General features: G+C 38.8%; 1 protein-coding gene across 1 annotated transcript; it reads right to left on the bottom strand.

The window, feature by feature from the left end:
• Positions 1 to 14,453: 14,453 nt before the first annotated feature.
• On the bottom strand, positions 14,454 to 21,286 carry Mrps30 (mitochondrial ribosomal protein S30). The gene is made up of 5 exons (XM_005082781.4): positions 20,680 to 21,286; positions 19,269 to 19,414; positions 18,563 to 18,668; positions 16,786 to 16,962; positions 14,454 to 14,817 (listed from the first exon to the last, which is right to left on the bottom strand). The coding sequence occupies exons 1-5, from the start codon at positions 21,254 to 21,256 to the stop codon at positions 14,501 to 14,503; spliced, it is 1,323 nt and encodes a 440-aa protein (XP_005082838.1). The 5' UTR covers positions 21,257 to 21,286; the 3' UTR covers positions 14,454 to 14,500.
• Between the last annotated feature and the right edge of the window lie 2,530 nt (positions 21,287 to 23,816).

Genomic DNA, 23,816 nt, shown 5'->3' with positions numbered 1-23,816 from the left:
TTCTTACAACTTCTCAAGTTTCAAAACAAGGTACAAGAAATATTTTTAATTAAATTAGCATACAACATCATTGTGGTATTCTTAATGTCTGTTTTGGTAGACCCTTGCCTCCCCTCATGTCCCTCACTCTCTTGTAGCACCCCATTCTCTTTTCCTCTTTCACAACTCATGTTCTTTTGTCCAACCCTCAATGCTTCCTCATCACCTCTTTTAACCCTCTCAGTCTCTTTCAGCTTTCCCCACATTTATACCCATTCGTATAAATACACATGTACCTATCAGGCTAGGATTCACATAGAAAACATGGTTCTTGCCTTTTTAATTTCTTAGTGTACACCCATTTTTGTGAAAATTTCACAACTTGATGTTTCTTTATAGTTGAGTAAAATCTATTGTGTATATGCACCACATTTTCACCTACATTCACCAGTTGATGGACATACAGGTTGGTTCTAACTGCTTGATATTATGAATATGACAGCAATAAACATGGATATTCAAGTTCCCTGTAGATTTAGATTCCTCAGATGTATGCCCAGGTGTGGTCTAGCTGGGTAACATAGTTTGATCTTTTGTTTGTTTGTTTGTTTGTGTTTTGAGACAGAGTGTTTCACCTGTGCCTGCCTCCTGAGTGCTAGGATTAGAGGAATGTATACCACACCCAATTTACAATCTCAAGTTTTAAAAGGAACACCCATACTGATTTCCATAATGGTTACACTAGATTGGACTTCCATCACTAATGCATAAGGGTTCTTGTTAACCTCCCCACACACACATCCTCAGAAGTATTTTTGTCAGATTTCTTGAAGTTGGCCATTTTGCCTGGGGTAAGGTGGGTGAGGTAGTATCTCAAAGCAGTTTTAATTTGTCTTTACCTGATGGCCAGGGATGTTGCATAGACTTAAAGATACTTATTTTAAGACTATCTGTTCCTTTGATTAGCCCAGTTTTTGATTGATAGTTCTTTGTAAATTCTGGCTATTTGCCCCTCCCTTATTTGATGTATAGTTGGCAAACATTCTTCCCCCATTCTGTAGACTATTTGCTTGGATGATAGTTTCTTTTGCTGGACATTAACTTTTTGATATCAACTAGTTCTGTTTGTTGAATATTGGATCTATTTTCTGGGCTATTGGAGTTCTGTTAAGAAAATTCTTGACTACATTTATAACTTGATGTAACCTTTGTTTTCTTCTACAAGTTTTATCATCTCATCTGTTATGTTGGTCTACTCTCTGCTTGTAGAGATTGTTTTTGTCACTATAGCTCTGTAGTATAATTTGAGGTCAAATATTCTGACACCTCTAACTGTGTTTTCATTATGGTTATTTTTGCTATTTGTGGTCTTTTGTGGTTCGTGTTTCACTTTTGAAATGATGCTCCACTGCTTCATCCTTTTAGAAAGTTGAAAATACAAAAACATATACAGACAATCAAATGTATTAGACAAATGAATTATTTTAGCTTAAGAACAATAGACAAATGAGTGGTTCTTGTTTAAGGATAAATAACTTTAGCTCTTTAATGCTTTCCCACTTTAGGAAGCTGTGAGAATTTTAGACTTGAGCTTAAGTCATACGTTTCTTTCATCCTTATTAGAACTCATTATGGGTGTCTTCTAAAAACTTAGCTTGCCTTCTTATAAAAATAGTATAATCCTCAATGTTCTACTACTGTTACACTGTATTAGTGACACAAGGAAAATTCCATGTTTTTACCAGAGCAGTGAATAGAAACAGAAAGAAACAATTTGAAGCAGCTTTATGTAAAGAAATGGGCCACTAAGCTTGCATATCCATAGTAGGCACAATCTGCAGCATCAAAAATAATGGGATGACCACCCTGAGTTAAGATACTAAAACACATTTTGACAGAAAAATAAGAGATCAAGTTCGAAGTAATGTGTGTGAGTAGAAGACAGAGAAAGGGAGAAGAGGGGCAGGAAAGGAGAGCAGGGAGTGAAAAGAAAGACGACACAATTTTCTGAAAAGGAAAAATGGAATCAGGAGTGATTCATTCCATTCTTTTTATGTCTTACTTTAGCAAAAGCTGCAAAGCTATTCCAACAAATGAGGAAAACACCCAGTGCTTTCATGAAACAAGTGTAAGAGCCTGTTATGCATTTAGAAGATGCACAGATGAGAGTCTGAGTCAGAAATAATGTGATCAGACGCTTTCACTAGTGCTTGTTCTATGTAAAATCACCTTTCAAGTAGTTTCAGACAGCTTTCTGTATTTATTGCTATTTCCCCATTTTTGAATCATTATAATTTTAATGTGCTTTATCCTGTATGAATCATATGCCTTGTTTCTATCCTTTAACCTGTTCCTACATGCTTTTCTCTTTAGACAGAGAGACAGACAAAAGAAACATAAACATACCTTGAATAAAGCACAGATTTATAAAGAGTTGTGGTTTTTATAAAGAATACCTTGGATGACATTTAGTTCACTTAATATGGCTTAAAAATTGACTGTGAACTTCCATATACCTTACTTTTATATGTTTTCCTTTCATTCTTCTATTTCTTTGATGTAATCAAATTACCAGGACAGTTAGTGAATAATTGGTCCTGTATTAGATAGTGGTGGTAGCAATGGACTAATAAGTATCAATCATGCCTAACTGAGTATCCAGAGCCAAATAGCATAGACCCATCTGAATTTGTTCATTACATGCTTTAAACATGCATAAAATTATTACACTATGTGCTATAAATATGTGCAATTAATAGACTTGAAGAATTTGTTGTAGGAGCAGATAATAATGATTCTTTTTTATTGAGAAGTACCTGTGCTGGAAGCCTGCAGTGTGCTTAATAACAATGCATCATATACTCTATGAAGACACAGTGAAGGAAAGTAACAGTCAGCTATGGGGAGCAAACTTAGAGCTTGAATTTTAATCCAGGTCTCAGTTTCTCCAATGCACTGGCTTTTATACTCAGTCACTTAGACAAGCCATTGCACCCTAGAAAGCTAGGTGCTATTTTTTCACATTCCTTTTAGGAGGAAATAGATTATATCTTCTTCCCCCCCCCCAAAAAAAAACAGTTTTCAAATGAACTTTTAAAACCAGATAGAACTGGTTTATAATGTCATCTCCTTTTATGCTAGATGTTTTCCTGTTTGTTTTCTGGGTTAAATAATCTTTTACCTGCCTCTGCCTCCCGAGTGCTGGGATTAAAGGCGTGCGCCACCAGGGCCAGCCTGGTCTACAAGAGCTAGTTCCAGGACAGCCTCCAAAGCCACAGAGAAACCCTGTCTCAAAAAAACCAAAAAAAAAAAAAAAACTTTTACCTTTGAAGTTTTATTACTTAAGCTTTTGTTGCTTTACAAAGTTTTCCCCCATTTGACTATGTACAAATGTTCCCATTTGAAATCTACACATTGACATACATATAACACACGATCACACCACTATGGTTTCCATTAAGTACCCATTCAAGATGAATTCACCAAGCAGCAACTGGGTATTGGTAGTGTCAAGCTCACTGATGGATCTTCCATTGCTTCTAGGATCCACGCAAGGTTCAGAGAGCAAGACTCACTGTTTTGGACAGAATCAATATTCTAAACTAAGATGCTCTCTGAGTGAGACAGCTGTCTCCTCAGACAGATCATTGTTCAGACATAGATATTTTACTCAAAATGTGACATGTTTTATGTGGATTCTATTTTCCTTGGGGTATTTCACAATTAGTGACTGAAATAAACATGCAGAAACAGTAAGTATCAAGAAAATATAAAAATACAACTTGTATGACTAATGTTACTTACTTGTAAACAGTTCTCAAGGAGAATAAGAACTGTTGAAACATGACTTACAGTCTTAAAATGAAAAAGTACACATATTCAGTGGTGTTCATCAAACTAACTGTGTGCTTTGCTTCTAATAACCTACCATTATAAAAAAGTTAAGACTATGAAAGCTTTAGGGAAACCTCAGTAACATTTTTCCTATGGTGTCATTATATCTTGAAGAGTTTTTGCTATTGATAACTTGAATGCAATATAATTTTGTTTTAAATTAGGAGTTATCAGTAATTTTCAGTAATAACATGAAATCCTTAAATGGCTAACTTATTGCCAAAGAACTGCACTGCAAGCAAGTCAAATGACCTAGGTTATATCTAGAAATCCTGCCATGAAACTGGTGAGAGCTGACTTTGCTACACATAAAAGGTAAAGGAACAAATAGAATGTCCAAGCACAGACAGACGTGGTGGCTAAGAACTGGGAAGCAGAGCACAGCCTGTTTAGGCATAAGCAATGTCACCTTTAACCACAGTGCCCATCTTGGGTTTTTATCTTTTAATTTAAATTGAAAGTTATCTTATTTTACGTACCAATCCCGGTTCCTCTCCCTCCCATTCTCCCACTTCCCCCCACCACAAGCCCATCCTACCCCTCCCATCCACTCCTCAGAGAAGGTGAGGCCTCCCATTGGGGATCATCAAAGTCTGTCACATCATTTGGGGCAGGACTGAGCACCCCCTCTTCCAGCCCCTGTATCTAGGCTGAGAAAGTATCCCTCCATACGTAACGGGCTCCAAAAAGCCAGGTCATACACTAGGGATAAATACTGGTCCCTCTGCTAGCGGCCCCATAGACTGCCCAAGGCCCCCAACCATCCTGAGTGAGGTAACCCAGACACAGGAAGACAAACATGGATATTAGAACTAGACTCCCTGAAGAGAGCCTATCTTTGACAAGAGAAAAGTCAGATAAAAACAGATCATTCAGGTGAGGCATTTATGATATGAGGTTACAGAATTTTATGCACATATACATTTCAGAATATGTTGTAGCATGCCATACACTAATCGCCCTTAACATGTCTGAAAATGATCAAGAATAATTATATGGGTTTTCAGGTTTGTCTTGGAGATTCTTAGACATGCCACACCTACATCCTGAGCAACATTTTCCTGCTGAGATAAGCCACAGGGTAATTCAGCTTTATTCTGGCTGCTTACCGTGATAGCTAATATCGGCACCCTGTCTTTCTCATAAGAATATAGTTTCCGTGTAGGAAGGGATTTTTGTCTTACTAACTATTGTAACTATCACCTATAATGAACCTGCAAGGCATTACTTGTCCAGTAAACTAGTATTAGTAGTGCTTGGAAAGAAGGGAGACAGGAAGGGAAGAAGGATAAAAGGAAAGGAGGGAGAGAAGAAGATAGGAACAAGGGAAGGGAGGTGTGAGGGAGGAGGAAGGAAGAAAGACAGGAGGGGAGAGGGGAATGAGGAAGGGAGGGAGGGCAGATGGATGGGGGAAGAGAGGAAGAAAGGTAGTGATAGAAGCCTTGTACTAACTTTATTCACAAATAGGTACAGAAAGGAAAAAGTCTAAAGACATAAATTTTCCTCGGTGTTTGAGACTTGTTATGTAACAATTATTTTTCTCCCAAAAGGTAAGAACAGACACCGCCTACATTTTCCTCCAGTAGTCATTTTCTTTCTCACATGGGAAAATTACACATCAGAGCTCCCACACACAGAGCCTTGCAAAAGAGAACAAATATGATATACAAAGCATTCTGCTGATTGCAGGGGGAAAGGTACAAAATATACAGGGGAGATAATAAATGTGTTGATGTCTATAATTTGCTGCAACAGGGTAATAATCCACTGTAGCTACAAGTGACATTTTCTCCTAAAAGGTCAATATACTTAAATAAGAGAGTTACATTTTTTAAATATTCTCACAGCTCGTGAGTGAAGCTGTGATCCACTGTTTGTAATACTGACGTTTGTAAGTCAAATATCACTGAATGATAAGTAAAATTTTATCTGTGCCTGTTGAATCTAGGATGAAGAAACATAATTCAGGAAAGACATCCTCAAAGTCTGTAGGGGTGACAGTTTTAACCTGTGTAATGGCCGAGGAATGTTGAGCTCAAGGAGAAACCTGAAGTCTTCAACAGGTTTCTCAGAGGTATGGACTTCATTAGAGTAAGAGATTGTATACCTGGAAGATCCTTCTCACTATTCTGTGAGGACTGAATGGAGGGCAGACTGGAGATGAGAAACCATGGAGGACCCTTGGAAACGTCAGGTAGTGAGTGGTGGATACTGAAATAACACACACTTGTTAAAAGACAACGTGATCAGTGGGTAGACACATCCTTTAATAATCTCCAGGATGTAGTGACTGACTTCATATGGAGGGAGAATAAAAATTGAAAGACTCCCGAGATCCAGATGTGATGGTGCCCATCTGGAACACCAGAAGTCTAGAAGCTGAGAGAGAAGACTTGCAAGTTCAAGGACAACCAGGACCGAATAGGAGTTCTAGGCCAACCTAGACTAAACTGCTAACACCCACATCAAAAAACAAAACAAAATGAAACAAAAACAGCCACCACAAACAAACAAAGATCCTAACTTCCCTAGTGGGAGGCTGCAAACAACTCGTGTCATTGCATCTGGAATCCTTAAAAGGACAGGCAGCTGCTGAGCCCCCTCATCAAGGGCATGCAGAATTTAAATGTATTTGGGGGACTGAGGAAAAGTGTATCGACCCATGGAATTTGCTTTTGGCTTTGGTTTAGTTTGGTTTTGGAGCAAATTCAAGTTACACAAGAGGTTGACAGTTCTTTGTAAACATTTGGGTTGAATCCCTTAGCCGATCTGAGAAATGTTTGAGCTAGTTTAACAACATTATCACCTCAAGTTGTATAGTCTCTGAATACAGCCACTTACCTGTGAAGTTGGTTAAAAAAAAAAACAACAGCTCACAGGTTTTTGGATTTTTTTTTCCTGTGCCCAAACATCTGGGAAATATGAAGCAGTCTTTCTAACATTAAATGCTAATGAAATAAGTCATTCTTGGCAATGTGGATAACTTACATTTCAGCAAAAGTAGGCACATGGAATGAGACCCAAAGCATGGATCACAGAAATTATAGTGCCTCAAAACAAGACATGTATTCTTTGATAACCAAGGGTTCGTTACTAAAGACTTTAGGGATGTAATTTCTAGATAGGCAGGATTTTACAGCTTTGTTTGAAGTTTGTGAATCTTTATCTTATACATTCATATGTCTTGGTTTATAATAACTAAACACCCTCATTTTCTTAAATCTAATTCATATTTTATATCAAATGTTGAAACATTAATGATAGTTCCTTGAAAAAAATTAGTTTTAAATTACTTGGCTGAAAAGATGAGATTAAGTCTTTTTTAAGTTGAGTCCTTTATGCTTAGTATATTGTAACAAAAATAGTGACCTATGTTTTACGTTAAAAATTTTATTTAATTGTTTGATTCAAATATACGATGATGTCACATGAAAGACAAAAGACTAACACTTAGTGTCATTTACCTAAGAGTAGACTCAACTTATTCAGGAGAATCTTGGTCTTTCCTCTCCTAACCAAATAGTAGTCTAATACAAATGATGTATACTCTCCGAAAAAAATCTAATCTAAGAAATTCTAATGTCTAAAGTCTAAACCAGGCCGCCCTGGACTAAGTCCACTCCCTCTACACATTGAACAGTACAGCAAATGTGGTAATGAAAAGTAATGAGAACCTTTGTCTTAATCCATCTTTTACAGGAGTCTCCTAAGAGTGAAAATGATTCCATTGGCCCTGATAACTCACAACAGCACATAAAGCTACGGTGGGATATTGTCAGTCTATACCCTCAAGTTTCTCCAACATATTTTGGGGACTCTTAATGCCTTCCTACTTCTAGTGAATGGTCTTAGACCTGGTCACAACATCATACACACAAATACATTGTTCTGAGACAGAGGCATGAAAGACGCATAAAGGGAAAATAAGAAACATGGTACAATGAAAGGGGACGCTAAGATGGATTACAGTGTTTTTCTTAAAGGTCGGTTAGTTCTGAACAGAGTGGACTATGTCGGGGATTCTTACAGTCATGGCAAATTAGTGGGAGAGAGGAGGACTCCAGAAACAATAAGAACAGGGACCACAGAGAAGCCTCTTGAGCAGGCCTGGCTTAATTAGAAACAAGTGCCTTCCACGGGCAGCTTTTCTGGGAAAATAGGCCAAAGCCATGCATCGTCATTTCTCCTTTGTTTTCTAATTTTTGTTAAATTTCAAACTATGATTCCAAAAGTTTTAGATATTTTTGATATGAAGAAGTGCGGTATACAGTGTCTTCGATCTTGGTGAACTTACAACAGCCTTTGCACATTGATTATAGATGAAGAGACACCTTGGACACTCTGATGTTAAGTCAGAAAAGGCCTTAGTGCTTTCATTAGTTCTGCCTAGGGACCTGTTTTTAGAGTGCTGATCCTTCATTGAAAAGGCCAGCTCCCCAAGCATAGTCAGACTATAGGAAGTTTCGGCCCCATGAAGATACTATGCTTATGATCTCAAGCCAACAGTCAGCACCAGATTTCACACATATGAGTGAGGACAGCTCAGACAACTCAAACATCTATATGTAAAGTTACTTCCAATATTTGATTCTTCCCAGCTGGGAACCCAGATGTACAACACAAATAATTCCCTCAATAGGCTTTGGTAAGCTCCAATCAGATTTAAGTATTTATACTTCTCCACTGTGTGGGATAAATGCATAGGATTTCCCACAGAAGTCAGCTCCCATATAAATGGTTTATTACTTTTCCTCAAGTCCAATGCCTTCTCCATTGCAGATATTTCTTTATTTTCAAATAATCAGGTTTTAATATTACTATATCTAATAAGCTTGAGATACCAATATATAACCTAGTATCTTCAGATTATAAATTATTAAAGTTCTCTTTTATCATGTGTTGAAGTGACATATTATAAATATCTGATACAGGAGAACTAGCACAATATAAAAATTGTACTTCCACAATTCCAGCTCTGGGTTCCATACCCAGGGAATGCTTAGTAACTATAAATATAGGACAAAGAGGACAGATACAATAAATGACCTCCATTCCTCATCACTTGTTTTAAAGGATCCACATTCAGTACTTTCCCCCAGAGGAAACATTTCCTTTACTAAAAATATAGCCTCTCCTCCAAAAGATCTATGTGGCTCTGCAAAATGTCTGGCAGTAAGAAAAATGTCCTATAGCAACAGTCACAAATCCATTTGTCTAGGATGTCAGGGGAAGACAAGACTATGTTAACTGATAAACTTATTGCCGTCTCCTTTTACTAGTCACAGTTAGAGACAGTGTGTGCCAACTCAAAGCAATAGAGTGTGTGTTGCTCTTATACTAAAACATGGTAGCTGAAGTTCTACTTATGACTACTAAAAACCTAATCACTGGATGCAGCTGTTGATGTTACTTATCTTAATTGTAGCTAATAAGGAGTCCACGTATTTTTGAAAACTCACAGTTTTGACAGGAGATGCCGACTGAACAGCTGTGGCTCTCTGTGGGAAAGTAAAGCTATAGGTAAAAATGAAATATTGAATTGCTGTGCAAAGAGAATAGAAGAGAGAGTTGGAGAGTAGAGAGCTTTATGCAAAGTTTTAAATTCGCTTCATGGAAGAAATGCCTTTATTATTTTCATTGTTCAATTTCAAGTCAGATTTGGGTTAGTTGTTTTATTTAACACAATTAAGTCAAACTCGTGTCTACATATGCAATGCATTCTCATTCCACATTTACATGTAAGCTTGAGCATGACTAAAGGAGTTTGGGTGTACAATGAGTTTGTCCCCCCAAACTAATGGCTTATAAACCATGAAAAATATGTGTGACAAACAGCACAAGATATACCCAGGTCATGCTATCACTTTTGCTAAGAATCAAGTGCCATAAATCTCAAAATATTTCTTCTGACTCTATCCCTGTTGGTAAGAGGAACTTAAAAGATTTTCTTATCCAATTCTCCGAACTTATAGGAGAAAGCAAGTTCAAGAAAAATAACATATTGATCTAAAGCCATCATTTAGGTAGCTAATGACAACAGAAAGAAATCTATCTCGACTTTCAGCTTCAACTGCCACACAGATTCTAAAACAAAATTAAGCTTATCTAATTTTCCTAATATTGTTTAAGTGACATTTAAAAGTCTGAGTTCCAAAGGTCGAAAGAAATTATACTTCACCGCAAGATAATTGTATAGATATTTTTAAATATCTTTCAAAATACAAGGTTTCTTTATTTTTTCCAGTTATGAATCACTCGCAGGTGGTAAGATATGGAAATCTTACACATATGTTTAAAGTCAGGATTTAATTATCCAAGTGCTTGTGAACCATCCTCACATTAAATACATCCACACCCACACTAACTAATCTTATATAATTGTCCTACTTGAATTTTGTTATAATGGAACATAATTTTAAGTCTTTTTCCTCCTGTAAATGATTGAATTTATTATAGTATTTCCATGTTTATAGGATGCATTTGAGTTACAATACTATAATATTAACATTCAGTCTCCTACTAAATACCTCTAAACCACTGTACAATACAAAAATTGATGACTGGAGAAAGTGCTCATGGGAAATGAAAATAAAACCTGCATCTGTAGTATGATTTCAAAACTATAAAATATCAACACAATTCAAGGATGGATTTATAGAAAGTTTGACAGCAAGAGATTCTTTTCCCCGCTTGTCTTTTCTTCAATCATAGTTTCATAACAACAAAGCCTGTGATCCAAAGTTTATAAAGGAAAATCAAAACTATATGAAAAGCTGACCTTGTAAACAAAATCATCCATTTTCACCTGAAGAGAATAAAATTCATTGTCATTTGAAAAAAGTGAGTATAAATGCTATTAGGTTTTACAAAAAACACTGCTATAAAAGTGTTCCTCTATCTGTGTCTCCTAGAGAACCTGTGATAAATGACTAGATGTCCTCAGCATGTTCTAAATGAACAGGAGTATGAGTGTTGGAGCTTTAATGCCAATGTAATACCTGGCACTAAGAAACGGACTTGCCATATGCTTCCCTTCCCTCCCACCTTCCTGCGCACGTATCTGAATGATGTGGAAAGTTTCTGGATCTCATTCAACCCGAGTCCAGCTGGAGCTCTTCAAACTGGTTGCAACGAATAGGAACATCATGTGTACAATCATTTCTTTATAAGACGCTATAAAGATGTAGCTTCTAGAGGACTGCGTACAGCAAGGTTGCCTGTGGTTTGGCTTTTCAAACTTCTACTCCTGCCCACTGCTAGTTGAAACTGGTCTTTCAGATATGGTTAATTCTAAAGAAAGCTTGTAAACATTAAAGGGATCACTTTTCCATGACAATCAGTCTGGTTAGAAGGCCCGATAAGAAGCTAATCAGTCCAATATATTCACTGCAGGAAGATTCACACAGGAGTGCTCTTGAGACCTTTGCAATGCACAGCAAGAAGACACCCTAGCTAGGTGTGCTTGTAATGAGGGGACTGGATACAGATTTCACATATGGGGGGTCAGGACATCTGCTTATGGGTCAAGGCTAGGTCCTACATATTTTGTCACATACTTGGAAGTCAAGAACCTAAAGAAGTTTCTCGGCACACTTAAGATGATAGAGAAAACATGTAGTTGCTCCTATGAGAACAGTCCAGGTATCCTATTTCTTTGTCAAGACATATAAAATAGGGGTGAAGTGGCAACTTACCAAGGCTAATTGGAATACTTGCAAACACCATCCTCCAACAGTCAATGCCAACTGAAACCTGACCACCTGTTTCATTAATAAAACTACATTTTCAGAAATAAATGCATATGCCATGAAAGCCATTTGCAAAAGAAAATAATCCATGCAACCCTGCCTACTATACGTCATCATTTATAGAAACATTACCACTGAATATTTATATGCATATTATTAATCAACACTGATAACACTGAGTGGCAAAACATAGAGAACAGCACCGATTGGTTATACAAGGGTAGCCAAAGAGTGAAAATCCTGCTCACAGTTAAAACACTCTGTGGCTTGATAGGCTCCCACATTCACTAAACAAATCCTCATTTAGCCTTTCTCTACACATTTCTGTTGCTTCTAGGCATAAAAACAGTAGAGTGTTAATTAACATCTATGAAAAGAGCATTAGTTCTAGAAGTTTTATCCTTATTCTCTAGCCATACTCTCTTCAGCTGTTTATAACATTTTGGGGGAAAAACTTACTTCCCAAATCAATGGCTCTCTCTCTCTTGACCACACCATTGTATAACCCCTTCTCCTTGGTTTGAAATTGGACATGGTGATTTTTTTTTGGGGGGGGCGGTATTCTTGTAGTAGGCTCTGTACAGATTCTCCTGCAAGATGACATGATGTAGACAGTTTCAAAAGAGCCCCGTACAGAGAAAAGCTGAAGGGTATCTCCAACCAACAGTGGGCAAGCTCCTGAAGCCCTCAATTTAGTAACCAAGTGAGCAAAAGCACAAATTCACAACACGTCTTTCATTTGAAGTTCTGTGAGCTTATGATTATTGCAATGTATATCATTAATGTATATTACAATGCATATTGTAATGTATATAGTAATGAATATTGCAATGTATTTCATAATGCATATTGTTAGCTAACAGAGTCTGAAGCCCGAAAATTAGCAATAAAGGTTGATTTTTGCTAACAATAATACGAGCTCCAAACAGTAAACTAGGCTGTGGCAATCATAAATTCAATGTCTCAGAAGCAAAGCATTTCCCAGAGCTTAATAAGGTAGATCCAATGATGTTAGCAGAGTTCAAAATTAAGAGTGGTGGACACCGTGACAAACCAGAGTGACGTCCAGCCCACCACAAGGACCCAGAGGAGGCAATGCCCAGATCCTGTCTAGTGTTGTTGACATGTAAGAACATAAATGTGAAGTTGCCAGTTCTTTCACTTTTTCAAGAAAACCAGTGAATTTGGGTGTTTTATAATTCCTTACTCTTCCATTAATTAAAACACTATTAAATAACAATAAACGGCATGACCAAAGATCAGTTGCTGACCTAAATTATCCTTGTTTGACGTACATTCAAGCTGTAAATCTTGCCCACATTCTCTACTTGTATGATTAATACACTTCTTGAAAGATTTCAGAAGATCCTAAAATTCATATTGTTGGTTTGCAAATAAAAGGCAAGTTTTGTATGAGTAAACATCCAAAGACATGTTTCCCAGAGGCTAAACCCAATGGAAACTGACCTAAGTAATTCAAAATTGAAATACTAGTAACTACAAAGTCCAGCTAGCTCAGTTAAAGCAGGCTGCCTGTTGAGATGAACACTGACCCACAACATTATAATCACAGATTTACTGCAAAATACAGGATAATCGGTCTTTCATTTAATGGATTTTTTTTCCTACTTAAATGAACTTATTATCACCAAGCACTGGGATAAGATTTCTTTTACATTTTAATATAAAAAGATTAGTATACACACACAGGATCCCTTTTCTATTCACCAAATCTAATTTCCCATCAATCTGATTCACTTCTAGAAAGTATTGTTGGCATTCTTACGCCAGTTAGTTCCTTTAGTCGTTATAAAAGTAACTGGGACTGGAGATACAGTTTAGCAGTTAAGAGCACTTGCTGCTCTTCCCGGGTACCTGAGTTTGATTGCAAGCTTTCACGTAAGGTGGCTTTACTGCCATCTGTAACTCCAGTTCCAAGGATTCAACACTCTTGTGTGTGGTGGGCACTCTTACACACATGGCAAACAGACAGTTACACAGGCACATAAATACAAACTTTTTAAATGGGAGGAAAGGGAAGGGAAAAAGAATTATATCATCTCAAAAATAAAAGAAATAAAACAGTAATAAATGACTAGGACTGGCCTGATAGCTCAGCAGCAAAAAGCAACTGCTGCCAAGCCTGCTAAACTGCATTGTAGAATTGGAATCCACACGGTGGAAGGAGAGAACCAACTTCAAACTATTCTCTGACCTCAGTATGTGTGTCTTAGTGGTCTGTAGGAAACAGGACTTAAAATGCTTTTCCAAGCACAATGAAGCCTCTTTAGGGGTGAACTTGACATGTTAACAGCTCCTGATGGGAGTTTGTCCAACAAAGTTGTTTCAGTCAGGGTTTCAGGTAGCTGAGGAAGACTTTGAACTAATACTCTTGCCTTCACCTCCTAAGTGGTGGGATTACAGGCATGTGTCATTAGACCTGGCAATGTTGTTTCTTATTAAAATGGAGTTATTTTCCTGAGAAAAATCAGAAAATTGTGAAGAAAATTATCCACAAGAATAATTACTCAGGCCAGCTCAATTATGATATATGAAGCTAATTTCATATAAATTGAAGACAAACTCTAATTTTGAGTATTTTATATCCAAATCCTTGGACACGTATGCTGGTCAAAATACAATTTGCCAGAGACCTCAACTTCCATTCACTGCCTCCTAAGCCACACCAGCTTAAAAAATCATTTTAATGTTGCCATAATTACATCTAAAACCAAATCTTTCAGTAAAGAATCTGAATTCAAGGGTTAACAACAGGTTAACGTAAGAACTGTTTTTCAAAAACAACAATGTGATTAATAACTGACAGTTACAGAATTCTTAAATGATTTTATTATTCCTCTGGTCAAATTTAAATATCCTCAAGGTCCCAGATCAAGTGCTTCCTCCTGACTTTCCGACAGCTGCATTCTGTCTTCTTTCGGTTTATTTAGAAGAAAGTCAACCATCTGCAGGAGGACATCGTCATCAAAGCCTTTCACATCGTTATCTTCCACAGTCTCATACAGAGGCTTACTCTGTGTCCCCCAACATATGTTTTTACGAGGGTTATTTTGATCAGCCTGTACAGTCAGTGCCAAAGTATTTAATTGGTAGCAGAAAAAAGAAAAATATTTCCCATCTGTGATCACGCCCTGGGAGACAAAAGGTCGAGTAACATCTGCCTCGCTCCAGAATCCTGTAGAAGAAAACAATGCGGGGGTTTACACGTATTGACGGATTTTATCAAAACAAAACACACTGGAGGGTAGAAAAGACCTCTGAAATACCAAATCCCTGAGATCTCAACGTCTCCATGCTTTTGCCACTAACTCCATATTCTATTTCTGTAGTAACGTCTCCTCCCTCCTAGAGTCCCCAAACTTAAGATTTATCTTTTTTTTTTTACAACTTCAAGCTCCAATAGCTTCCAACATTCACATAGTTACCTAAGAAGCTTTACCTACATGAATGCCCCTGCATCTGATACTAACTCAATGGCATGAATATGCTCCATACTAGCACCATGTAAACCCAATATCCCTTATGATCATTTATTTCACCAAATACAAAAACATACACATGTTCTTAAAATCCTCAGGAAAAATCTAGCTTTCTATGGTTTCAACATCACACACTTGAAAAATCCAGTGCCTTTGAATATTTCAAGAGGTTTGAAGAATTGCTGTCTTCACCTCTGGTGTCTCAGATTATAGTGTTCCAGCATGCCTTAGTACCTTTACTACTCAAGTTTGGGCTCACTCTTGTTCTAGACTGACAGGCTTAATATTTCTAAATACTGCCAAAGCCAGGAATCAACTTAACTTCTCCACCCATATATTTTATATTTAACTCTTAGTAGAGACATCTAACAAAGTCACTGATCAAACATAGAAGGTAACAGTTTATAGTCCATGACTACACAGTGCCTTTGGAAGGTATCACTAAGATTTCCTGACTAACCCAAGCCTACCCCCTGCCATCTTCCCTTCCTAGTAAAGAAACAGAAGCCAATAATGGAAGCATAAAGCTGAAATGCACATCTACAATTGAAAAGGGAGATTCTAGTGAGAACAATCTGACTGTGCACAATTAATCTAGTTCCTAGTTTGTAACTTCAGGCATTGCAGGAGAACCCAAACACCTCACACTGGACTTGGAAAGAGCAGGAGGATGAGGACTGGAGCTCATGGTAGAGGATCTGCTTGGTAGATCCCAGTCCTTGGTCCAAACTCCAGCCCAGGAAGGAAAGTCCTACATGACATACTTTCTACTTCCCGCCATGCCACTGCACAGCATTCTCCTTCCCCTTTCACAGATCAGCCTCTCTGTTCTCACTGCAGAGACGTTTTTCTTTTGTTTCTGTTTCTGGCTATTCCTCCATCTCAATGTGTCTTCCCCAGATTCTGCATCCAGGTCTTCCCATAATGGCTGCTTCAAATTGATTTTGCCTCATACCTCATATAACTACCAGCCAAAACCCATTATACTTCTTATGCTGGTCTACTTTTCTTATAACATCACCACTCTGAAAACAGTATGTTTCCAGAAGCTCTCCACTGTCTGTTCAACACTTTCTCCAAGCTAACAGTGCTGCCATAAAAAGAACTCATTCAAGGCCTGGTGAAATGACTCAGTGGGCAACGTGCTGTAGCACCAAGTTCGATTCCTGGGACCCACATAAAGGTGAGGAATACTCAATCCACAGAAAGTTGCCCTGTGACCGCCACATGTATGCTGTGGCCCACAGGCCAAACTGAACGCACTTGCATCTGCAGAGGGAGAGCTTCCTCACTGGAATCTTGACTTCCATGTCTTCATCACTTTCTTTCCTAACTTGAGAATTTTACAAAGTGAGAAAATCTACAAAGATTTGACTTATTCACTGTAAGTTTTTGAAATGTTTGTGAAAAAGACTAGAAAATATTTTTGTCTATACAGGAAGTAACACAGTAAAAGACCGAGAATACTCAGGTTTACTTGCAAATTTCAAATGTAGAATGTATTTCATTATGGATTTCCAGATAACTACATTTCGTGTCAATGTAAACTTCTCTAAATGTTCAGATAGATCTAGGTTGCGTCTTACCTAAAGAAAACAATCTGAATAACTCCATTCTCAACAGGTTACTTTCTAGAATGAGAAGTGCCATAACACTGGACTTACCTTGGTACATAGCTTGAGCTCCGGTCCAAGCAAAAAGACTTGCAAGAGCATTAGCTCTAAAAACAACTTCTACCTGCTCAGCTTGGTTTTGTTTTATCAGTTTTTCTCTTTTTAAACGGTCAGGTAACAGATGAAACTGGGTGTGGCCATAGCAACATGGATCTGCTGTTTTGGAGCCTGATGGAAACAATAAAAACATTTCAGATGAAATGAGAGCACACGAAGCACATGAGAGGCACATGTGCTCGTGTTTGTTTCAAGGACATCTCTCTTCTCTGAACATCATGTTCATGTACTCAAAATATATAAATGGAAATGCCTTGCATATTTTTTTTTCACTGAGTATGGTAAAGTTACGTGAAAACAATTCCTCATCCTGCTCTTTGTCACAAAGCTTACCAGGGTTCAAAATAACCCAAAAGGATACATATAAAAGGCACTTATAATTCTCCACTATTTAATTTTGACAAACTTCTCAGTCATTATTAAGAGCTACTACCACAGTATCCCTCAACGTGTACACTTTACGAAGTTTCAGGGGGTAAAGTGCTTGCTGTACAACCCTAATGACTTCAGCTGAATACCCGGAACCCACACTGCAGAAGAATGCACTCTACAAAGTCAATCTGACCTCCATATGTGCCCGGTGGTATTCATACACCCACACTCATATTATACATACATATTCACAATACAAAAGAACTACTTTGCTATTAATGTAATGATAATATTTGTTCATTTTTTAAAGGTTTTTATATTCGGTTTGTAAGCAAGGAGCTTATTGGGCAGAGTACTTGCCTAACATGCAGAAGCCCTGTTTGACCCCGAACACACATAATACTGGCATGGTGGGACACTCCCTGCCTCTAATAGGTATCTGTGGCAGGATGGTCTGCGGAGTTTCAAGGCTACGTGTCACTCCACAGTGAGTGTAAACCTCGTCAGGGTCAAAGAAAGGAAAGGAAACAGGACAAGAAAAGAGAAATAAAACCAGAGGATAAAAAAAGGAGGAAGGAAACAGAACAGGAAAAGGAGAGCAAAGGCAGCAAGGACTGATGGTCCAGCTGTCATAAAACACTGACATGCTGGATATCATTGTTAGAGTAGTTTCCCCAGTCACTAAGACCGAGTGTCTGAGAAAGGGTTAATAAAATGGCCTAACTACTTCTTGAGGACTAACATACTTCTTCTTTAAGTCTTCATTGGGTCATCTAGGAACTAATAAGTATATGGAAGGAACAAAAAGTCAAGGAGTGTTAGGGCAGACATGAAACCTACTAGTGTTTGAACTCCGTATGTATGTACCTTGTGTGCCTTCAACAAAATGCCATTCAGGATCCCAAGTCCAGATTTAAATATACAAAATACAAACTATTTTTCCATATAACAATTTTTAAAGTTTCAACAAACACAGGAAAAAGAAACTTTCAAAGATCTAATTTTTCCACAATTTTCATTCATGCTACAATACCTTGAGATTAGGAATGATACTGCTCATAGCCAATCAAATGTCTTAGTCTTCAAGAATTAAACTTGACATGGTGAGGTAGTATACACTTCTACACATACAAGTAGGCAGAGGCTGGAGGGCTCCTGCTACCAGTTCAAGACCAGCTAGGGCCACATAGTTAGTTTAAAGCCAACTGAGCTACAGAAAACCTGTCTCCACCAAAAACAATAAAATATGATAATTCAAAATTTCCACTAAAGTTAAAGCATGCTTCCACTTTGCACATTCTGAATGTATTTATGGATCAACATGTAAAGAGAAACTTACCAGTAAATATGGTATTTTCATACTGTCGTTTGAATAATGGAAGCTTGTCTGGTTTACATTTCATAACAGGGATTTCTACAGGAATGGAATAATCCAATGGCACAAACTTAAAGAAGAAGAAAACACAAAGTGAATTCAGAAACATTTGTATCCACTTCATTTACAACTAACTAAGATTTAACATTTTCCCAATGAATTCTTTCTTACTAAATAATCTGATTATGCATGTTGAATATGTTTGACTCAAAATGCTAGGGACTAGAAGAGCTTCAGACGTCAGCTCCACAGTATCCACAATTTAGAACATCCTCATAGTCTAAACGACAGACACTCCTAATTCAAAACTCTGAAATGCTCTGAATTCCAGGGTGTTTCAGGCAACATTTTCAAAAGTTAAGTGCTCAGCTACACTAATAACTATTAATAGGCCCAAAATGGTCATACATAGAAAATTTTTTAAAATCCTGCTATAACAATCATAAATTAATTTTACTCCATTGATGCCTTACGTGTTTAAAAATATTTGACCTTCACAGAACACACCATACACAATCAGAAAGTTGAGCAAGATTTCCAGATGAGTTGCCATCATAAATCGCACAAGGAAGGCAAGAGGGCTACCCAAAATACCTCATCATATTCACCTGGCTACCTGATTGGCCCATGGCAATGCGTACACCTGATGCCAAGAGACATGAAACCTTACCTCGGGGAGTTGCTGAGATACGCGGATCTGGTTGTGTGGCTTATCATTTATCTGATACCGTAAAGCGTCAATACGACCTTTTCGATGACCAGCAGTAATGCGTTCTTCACCACGCTGCCAGTAAAAGTCAACAGGGCGCTTACAATCTATCAAAAGATATTCAAAGTTTCTTCATTATCTAGAGAAAACTGGTTATTAACTTAGTCATAAACATGTTAAGAAATGGCAGGTCTAAAACATATAGATAAAAAAATTATAGTGATTAAGAATTTGGGTTCCAAGTCTCAAGTGCAGCCCTCAAAACGTCATTATGCTAAACACTGTTAATTAACAGGGTTACTCAGCTAATGACGATGCTTGAACGGATGGCACCGTCACTCACCAGAATAAAGTGCAAGCTATCCTATGATGCACTAACTTCACTTTTATACTTACTCTAAAGGTATGTATAATTGCAATCACTGCCATTTTATACAAGAACTTTGGTCTGAGTCAAGTTAAGCTTCCTAAGCCACCAATGTTGAGTAGTCAAAAGTTACTGTTTTCCTAATACCACTTCCTTTATAAGTGAGAAAGGGAAGTAATACAGACACTACAACGTTCAGTTCAGCACACATCTACGGCCATGAAGAATTAATTCGTGTCTGGATCATAGACATAAATGAATTACAAACACATTATCAATTGGAGTGTGGATCAATGGTAGAGTGTACTCAAGTCCTTACTCAGCACCATCAGACACAAACAAAAATATTATGCATTATTTTTCATGTCCACACTGATCAAACAAGTTTGTTTACTGGGCCTAAATCTTGACCACCAAACCTACCAGACATTGGGTCTTAAGACAGCAACACCTAACATGTGTCTTTTTACTCTTCATTTATAAAATGAATTCATGAGATCCACTTTAGTCGGAAAAAGGGCAGACACAGTGATTGTTAAGGAAATGTTAGGAATTTTAGCTAATACCTATTATTTAATTTTCATAATTCTACGGCCAAACAATATTACCCTCATTAAATTAGGCAAAGTAAGAGAAGTTGATCTTTTACCTATGGTTACCCAGCCTTCCTGTGGAGGGGTTCGGTCAAAAGACCCCCACCGCCACCCCAAGCTGGTTCCACTCAAGAAGCCTCTAAAACTTTAGACTCCACAGACCACAAAACTGGTTCAGGGCATGGACACGTGATAAACTTCTGCTGAGTCTGTACTCAAGACAAGCAGCCGTAGGCAGAGGGAGGCCAGGAGAAACTTGGGTCTGTAAATCCCCACGCACGGAGTGGCTACTAAAATAAAACCAGGCGGGACGCCCGGATGCCACAAGGATACGACTGGCAACCCCGTGAAGCCCTGCCCCCAGCGCGTCCCCGCCTCCCTCCCCGGTTCTGGGTGCGAGTGGCTAGCTCACCGAGGGCGGCAGTGGTCAGGATCGGGTTGAGTGGGGCCAGCAGGGTCACGAGGGTCTCCACCAGTCGGTGGAGGACGGGTGAGGAGAGGGCCTGGGGCGGCTGGAAGAGCGGCGGGCGCGGGCGGCGCCGCAGGTGGACGTGCTCCTGCAGGATGCAGTCGCAGGCGGCGGCGCGCAGGCCCGCCAGGTCGAGCGAGGGCGGGGGCGGCGCGGGCGTGCGCGGCAGGCCCGCCAGGAACACGGTCTTGGTGAAGCCCTGGTACCAGCGGTCGGCGTTCAGGGCGAAGGTCTGGGGATACACCACGTACTTCTGGAACTGCATCTTGGTGAGAAGCCCTATCTTCTCGTCCACCGACGGGGCCGCGTGCACCGCCGCCTGCCAGCGCTGCACCCGCCGCAGCCGCGCCGCCTTGCTGTCGGCGGTCATGGAAGCCACGATCGGCGGGTACCGCGCCACCGGCGTCGCCACGACCTCCGCCGGGCCGCTCGCCTTGGCGGCCGAGGCGGAGGCCTCTGCAGCGGCTTGAAGGGACAGTCCCCGCCGGGGAACCAACTTCCAACCCCTGGCCGCCGCCATCTTGGTCCGCGCACCCGGAAGCCGGGGTCACGTCTCAGGGATTGTTCCTGGTCGCTTGCCGTAGGGACCAATCGCTTCTCGGAGGCGGGTGCTCCGCGGGCGCTGCGTCATTTAGTTTGCAGCCTGTCATCCTGCTCCTCTGGTTGATTCTGTTCTTTTTGAGTTACTTGTGCGGGAAAGAACTGGCTTGTGCCAGATATTTTCAACCTGTTACGCTCTGAAGAGTGAAAAATTTTAAAGGAGTGACTTACATCCCGCAGGTTGTTTTAAGGACTCGCAATTTTCTCACCCGCAAACATTTAGAAATATCCCCCAAAGATTAACTTTAAAGCAGTGCAGTTCTTAGTTTCGCTTGTGTCTCATGCCGCCCCTCCACCACTTTAGAATTAGAAAGTTATTTTAGGAAATACAGCTTCTCTTTATTTGTGCATGCTAATTTTAAAAGTTATGCCAGTAACACCTGAGAACTTTACGAATATAGTTTCATGTATTCTTCTATGCTAATATAAAGTCATATAATTTATTTTGCAACGAGGAAGTATGTTTTAACTTGAATTTACCGAAGAGTGGGAAACACATGAAGTAAATACTATCAAACAACTTTTTAAAATCTACTATGTATTAACCCACTCTTTGGTGTGAACTGATTCTTTACAATAAAGTTCTTGAAAAAACGATCATTTTATTTTTCAGTCTTCAACGACCAACTGTGCATACTGGATATTCAAGAAATATCTCTGAAAAATACCAAAAATTACACAAAGTGTAAGTTAATTTCAGACAACCCATTTCATCGACTCATTAAGAGACGGGATAAGAGTGGTTTTGACTTAAGAAAACAATTCTTGAAGATGTTGAAAATATTTTGTTTATAAAAGGAATGTAGACATATTTTTAAGTTACAATTGCTAATGCAGTTCATGAAGTTTCAGGTCTACAAAAAGAGTTTAAAAAGGAAGTACCCAAGTTTCATTAATACCTTGTGTGAGAAGTTCCTTACAGAATTTTAACATTCTTTTAACTTAAATAACAAAAGGGCATGATCTCAACCTTCATGCTCATATTTTGCACTTAAAGAATAAAGGTGAGGTGCCTAATAACAATATAAATTGAAGTGCTATTTTGTGTGAAATTATTTTACGTATCATGTAAGACATAAGTCATTATATGTTCTCATATTATTTCAGCACAGATTATTGATTGAAATGTCAGCTCTAGAGAACAGTTAACAACAGAAGACATGATTCTATTGGGGTGTGTTATGTTTGTGTGGGGTAGTAAGTCAAAATAATTAAAATATATCTAAGAGGAAAGGTAGGAGAAGCCCTGCAATGGATAGAAGCAAACTAGAGAGAAAGGGCCAAATTTAAGCAATGGAAAGAAGGATGCTTCTGTTCTAATATGACCCAAATCTTTTATACTACATACAAGGAAGTCTGCATCAGGCCAAAGCTAAACAGTGTGGCAGGGGCAGACTTGGCACTGGGTCCCAGGTCCCCTGCCACTCACCCTCTTCTATTTAATGGATATTTATGAGTGCCCTTAATGTGCCACTGACCTAAGTGTCTGCTTATTTAGTGGAGCAAAGACACCTTGCGTTCTTTTTGCTTTTCATATGGAGGAGTTTTTCATTAGGAGAAATGGAATGGGAAGGAGGAAAGGAGGAAGAGAGAGACAGGCAGAGAAGAAAAGAGAAAGAGAGAGATGGGAGGCAAGCAGGGCCCTTTTAAGGGAACATAGTGTGAACAGGTGGTGCTCTTAGTGGCTGCATTCTTAACAGGAAGAAAATATATAATCACAATACATAATTTTGTGATTTATTAGAAGAGATAAGTGCTGTGGGAAAAGTACAGTGGACAAAGTAAATATCACTGTACTCTAGTGTGTAGACAGGTGTTTACAATGCATACTCTAGTGTGTGGAGAGGTGTTTACAATACAACGACCATGGCCAGAGTACTGTTCTTTATAAGATACTATTTGTGCAATGACCTGAATGAGGAAATGAGGAATCGGGTAAATATTAGAGACGGAGGTCTCAGAAAGAGAAACGGATGCAAAGATTCTGAAATAGGAGCATAGGCTGAAGATCCAATAAGTGGGAAAGCCACATGAACTTATAAAAACAAAATAGATGATGAGCATAACTGGGCCCAGACCATGGCACAGCTGACTCCATGATGGAAGTACGGTTCAGGCCAGAAAACTCAGCACACAATCAGTACAGCCTGCCAAAATGAAAACGAACATATTCTCCACCAATGTCCACAGTTCTTGGAAAGTCTCTAAATGTACCAACCTGGCTTTTATTTTTATCTTCTGCAATTCCTCTTCTGATTAAAGCTGTTCTTGTTAACTGAAGCATGTTACTCAGAACAAGGTTTTTATGCTTAGAAACTCACCCAAGAAGGGCTCTATACTACACTGGGATCCGGGAAACCCAGTGTAGCCACCACCTGGTGAATACAGACTTTCTATTGGTTTAAATCCATGTCTGAGCAATCAACTCAGGTGACTACCCCAGAACAATGGGGAAGTAATAGGGATTGAGAGGAGAAAGG

Source organism: Mesocricetus auratus, unplaced genomic scaffold (genome assembly GCF_017639785.1).
Source record: "Mesocricetus auratus isolate SY011 unplaced genomic scaffold, BCM_Maur_2.0 Super-Scaffold_100020, whole genome shotgun sequence".
Classification (NCBI taxonomy): domain Eukaryota; kingdom Metazoa; phylum Chordata; class Mammalia; order Rodentia; family Cricetidae; genus Mesocricetus; species Mesocricetus auratus.
The sequence above is the reverse complement of the archived record's forward strand: the minus strand, read 5'-3'. Positions and strand labels throughout refer to the sequence as shown.

Bases quoted from the DNA above. Each gene is read 5' to 3' on its own strand.
- Mrps30 (XM_005082781.4), bottom strand. From the start codon at position 21,256: ATGGCGGCGGCCAGGGGTTGGAAGTTGGTTCCCCGGCGGGGACTGTCC. The intron at 18,669-19,268 runs GTAAGGTTTCAT...TTCTTCTTTAAG, and splicing joins TATCTCAGCAACTCCCCGAG to TTTGTGCCATTGGATTATTC. The intron at 16,963-18,562 runs GTAAGTTTCTCT...TGTTTCCATCAG, and splicing joins TGAAAATACCATATTTACTG to GCTCCAAAACAGCAGATCCA.